Source organism: Octopus bimaculoides, chromosome 11 (assembly GCF_001194135.2).
Source record: "Octopus bimaculoides isolate UCB-OBI-ISO-001 chromosome 11, ASM119413v2, whole genome shotgun sequence".
Lineage (NCBI taxonomy): Eukaryota > Metazoa > Mollusca > Cephalopoda > Octopoda > Octopodidae > Octopus > Octopus bimaculoides.
In genome coordinates, this window is record NC_068991.1 from 3,479,434 (window position 1) to 3,484,433 (window position 5,000).

The window sequence follows — 5,000 nt, forward strand, 5'->3', positions numbered from 1 at the left end:
ATATATATATGTATGTATATGTATACATAAATAATATGTGTGTGTCTATGTACTTATATATATATATGCATGTGTGTGTGTGTTATTTTAGGGTCCCCTGAACGCTTTATACATGGGAGAAGAAGGTTATGTGACTGGCGGCAAAGATGGATTGGTCAAACTCTGGGATGGAGACTTCAAGCTTATCGCGGTCATCAACATGACCACCATCCCTAATGGCTACAGAGGTAAGCTCAATATCTTTCTCCTAACTTCCTTACCCTCACCTTTTATGTTGTTGATATCTTTAGAAGGAAGCAACGTATCCTTGAGGGTGGCCAGGGTCAAGGTGCTTCCACTGTTGACTGTTTGATTGTGGGTTCAGAGCTGAGGGTAAAATAGGGTTTGCTTATTGCTAGTTTGGAATTTTGGACTAAATCTGAAGAGGTCTGAGATTCACAAACGTGATTGATTGATTGGACAAGGGAGTTTGCTGTGCGTGGCAAATAGATGCTTGGAAAATATTAGATTTGCACATCTATGCAACCCTATCGTTACCACCACTACCAGCATGCCACCATCACCAGACCCACCATCACCAGACCCACCATCACCACCACCATCACCACCATCACCGCCACTATCACACCCACCACCCCACCACCACCACCACTGCTACCACCACCGCCGCCGCCGCCGACACTACCACTACCACTACCACTGGTGCCAACCCCCACCACCACAACCACCATTACTACCACCCTGATGGTAGTTTAGATATGTTAATCAATGATGCTAGTAGTAGTAGCAAGAGAATATATTGTAAAGAACATAATATTAATGATGTTAGTGATGCTGATGATGATGATGATGATTAAATTTTTCTTTCTTCTTTTTTTCCCCCTCTTCCTCTCCCCGTCCCCCACCATTTGTAGATTTGTGTGTCCGAAGCGTCTGCTGGAAAGGAGAGGTCATCCTTGTTGGCACCAAAGGCGGAGAAATCTTCGAAGTGACCGTCCACGAACGCAATAAACCCCGTTGCTTGCTGCAGGGCCACGCTGAAGGTGAACTCTGGGCATTGGCTGTCCATCCTCGCAAACCGATCTTTGCGACAGGCAGCGATGACCATACACTGCGGTGAGTAAGACACCCGATATCGTTTTGTTGTTATTGTTTAGCCACTGGTCAGTCTGGAACTGGACAACGACAATGGTGTTATTTTTTTTAAAAATAAGTTATCTACAATAATATGTTTATTGATGCAATTTGCTTTTAATGGTGGAACTCTATAGGACGGCCACATCTCATTGACAAATATATTATATAGAGATAAATAGATAGACAAATAAATGAGTAGATGAAAAAGTTCAAAATTTAAAATTGGTTGCGGGGGGGTAAAAAAATTTTTTTGCATATTTGTAATCTCCGAAATCAAAAATGTAGGAATCCAAAGAAATCTTTTAAAAAAATACCTTTTCAAGAAGTGTGAAACTGCATTAGCCCCCAAAATAGGAATTTTCACAGAAGTTTCTATAAAATTAGTTTTGAAACATCAAATAGCTAAACGGGTTCCCCAGAATAAAATAGTGATTAAGGGGGTTCATAGAGAAAGAGTGGTTGAGACCCCTTAATGTAAGCAATACATCAATATATTTTTCTGATTTTCTAGAATTTGGCAAATGAGTAACTTTGAAATATTATCCAAGACAACATTAGAACACAAGATTCGTTCCTGTGCGTTTCGCAACGATGGTTCAGAAATTGCTGTTGGTTATGATGACGGTTCGTTTGCTGTATTGAAAACCAGGTGAGGAAACATTTTACCTGTTCACCTGTCTCTCTTTCTCTCTCTCTCTCTTTTTTTTTGTATAACTTTTATTTGTAGATTCAATAATAAAAAAATGCGTTACTATAAAATAGGAAACAATACATAGAACTATCTTTGTCTTTTATCAATCACTGGAATTTGCCATGAGAATTTGCTATGGGAAAAAATTGGGGAGCTCTCACACATACCTACTAATGTAAATCACACACACACACACAGATATATATATACTCACACATATATGTGTGTGTGTATATATATACATACATACATACATGCATACATACATACATAGATTGATACACACATACACACACGTAATATCCACACTTTATGGCTGAATAAGTAAGTAAAAAAATTTTGCCAAAAGGAAAAAATACCACTGAGGAGAAAGTTATTTCACCCAAGGGAAATAACTCTTTACATTAAAGACAAAATAAAGACCTTTTGAGTTATGGTTCTTTGCGTACCACAGTTTCTCGTATACACTCCCCCCTCTCTCTCTCTATCCCCACGCGCGCACACACACACACACACACACACACAGAAACACACACACACACACACACACACACACACGCACACATGTTTACACATCCACGGCTTTCATCTCGTTCTCTTTTTATTTCTTCCTCTCTCTTCTCAATAAACATTCAGCCACAGCAATGCTTCATTGAGATGAATCGTGGATACATCCCGACGACGTGGCATTTCTATGTGGTCCCTCATCTCGCTAGAAATAACAACCAGATCTCCTCCAAATATTTCATTCTAACGTTTCGGTTTTATATTCTGTCTTTTTCTTATGCTTGATTCAGTCATTGGACTACGGCCATGCTGGGGCACCACCTTGAAGGGTTTTTTTTTGTTATTTTTAATATTGAGCGGGGTGGGGTGACTTTACACTTGATCATAAGAAGTTAAAATAAGGGAGAGAGAGAGAGATAGAAACACAAGTGTCTCACTGTAGCAGGTTCTATGTGGTTACCCCTGGTGAAAAAAGAGGGTGTTGACCCTCAACTTAGAGGAAGGGGAATATAAACGGCGCAGAGGATTGGATGGGGTGAATGGGTAGATAGGTAGATATCCGTGTTGGAAAAGAAAGAGGAGAATGATGAAGATGTTACAGGAAGATGAATATAAGAGGAGGGGCATGGTTGGGTTGTGTGTGTAATTATCAATTGGACTGACTGACTGACTCTATCGATGTCTGTCAGGTCACTGAGTCAATGTCTTGTTGTTATTATTATTCTTAATCTAAGGGGTCTTAATATTAATCTCTTATCGAAGTAGGAAAAACTGAATGTAATAAACTGAGAAAATCCATTTTTATCTCTTGATGGACAGCTGTCATGTAATAATAATTGCACTCACAAACACACACATAAAAATACAGATGTACACACACACACACATATATGCCTGAAAATACTTGATTAAGGAACTTGTAAAACATGTTTATGAAATTTTGGTGATTGCTGATTAGAGATATATCAAGGGAAATGTTAAAATGGGGTTAGACAGCTACAGACACTCTAATGGTTACTTCTTGTATGGTAGTTGTTGTTGTTGTTGTTGTTGTTGTTGTGGTGGTGGTGGTGGTGGTGGTGGTGGTTGTTGCATCAAGGAATCTCTATATTTAGAATATTGTTTACCCTTGAAGACAATGGGTCTTAACCTTTTAATCTGTGATCCTGGTGGGACAGATTAAATGTCAAGGCAGGGACAACGGAATTTAACGTAAAGAGAAAATCCGTTTTTGTCTTGATGGACAGCTGTCATAATTATTGTACACAGATGCAGAGATCTGTGCATCAATACATAGACAGATGTGCCTACATCTACACACACACACACATGCACATTCCTCTGCACTTCTGCACACAGATACATATACAGACGTATGCCATTGTCATAACTATTGCACACAGATGTGTACAGCTGGTGTTACTATTGTACACATATACAAACACATAGACAGGCATATATACAGCTACATACATTCACACACATGCACACATATACACGCAAATACACCAATACACACGGGCAGATATTTACACAGATGCAATGTATACACTTATATGGTCCCTGTGCTGGTGGCACATAAAAAGCACCCACAACACTCACGGAGTGGTTGACATTAGGAAGGGCATCCAGCTGTAGAAACACTGCCAGATCAGAATGGAGCTTGGTGCAGCCATCTGGTTTCACCAGTCCCCAGTCAAACTGTCCAACCCATGCTAGCATGGAAAACGGACGTTAAACGATGATGATGATGATGATGATGACACATGTACACAAACACAAGTACACAGATTCATACATGGACTCACAGGCACACACATGCATAAGTACACATGCATATCTGCATGCATACATTCAAACACATGTAGTATGTGTGTGTATATATGTATGTATATATGTATGGATCCAACTACACACAGTCTTGATCCTTACCAGAAAGGGACAATATTAACCGCTACCAATGATGGTCAATGTTGTCCCCTACCTAAGAGGAACACTGTTGACCCTTACAACAACTTCCATTCTTTACAGAGACATGGCTGAAGTGATCCACACTAAAGATCGTAAAGAAGTCCTACATGAGATGAAATACTCGCCATGTGGCAAGTACCTTGCTGTGGCCTCCAATGACAACTATGTCGACATTTATTCTGCAGACCAACACTACAAGAAGGTCAGCGCCTGTTCTGGGAGCTCTAGTTTCATCACTCACCTTGACTGGTCAGTTGATAGTAAATTCTTACAAACCAACAGCGGAGCCTCTGAAAGACTGATCTACAGCATGCCAGGTCAGTTTCATTGTTTTCACCCACACTTTGTGGCCTTCCTTGTCACCCACACCCGCATTCTCCTGTTTTACTTATTGTTGTTCTTGTTCTTGTTGTTGTTGTTGTTGCAGGTGTTTTTGTTGTTGATGGTGATGATGATGATGTTATTGATAATGTTGAAGATGGAGGTGTTGATGATGACGACACTGTTGATGATGATAAATATGATGATGATGATGATGATGACGAATACAATGATTTTTATTGATGCTGTTTTCTTTGTTGTTTTTTTCAGGTGGTAAACTGGCAATGAACCGTGAGGAAGTAGCCAATATCCAGTGGGCCACATTTACAGGTGTTTTAGGAGATGAGGTCAGTGGAATTTGGGAGAAGTATTC

The 5,000-nt window shown here is 39.9% G+C and overlaps 1 protein-coding gene across 1 annotated transcript in view; it reads left to right on the forward strand.

The window, feature by feature from the left end:
* Window positions 1-5,000, forward strand: part of LOC106872105 (echinoderm microtubule-associated protein-like 6) — a 39,226-nt gene that overhangs the window by 9,980 nt on the left and 24,246 nt on the right. Inside the window, exons 6-10 of the mRNA XM_014918966.2 lie at window positions 92-227; window positions 915-1,116; window positions 1,649-1,786; window positions 4,367-4,623; window positions 4,898-5,000. The exon at window positions 4,898-5,000 is cut by the window's right edge and continues 110 nt beyond it. Of these exons, the coding sequence (XP_014774452.1) occupies window positions 92-227; window positions 915-1,116; window positions 1,649-1,786; window positions 4,367-4,623; window positions 4,898-5,000 (836 nt within the window). The remainder of the gene's footprint in view (window positions 1-91; window positions 228-914; window positions 1,117-1,648; window positions 1,787-4,366; window positions 4,624-4,897) is intronic.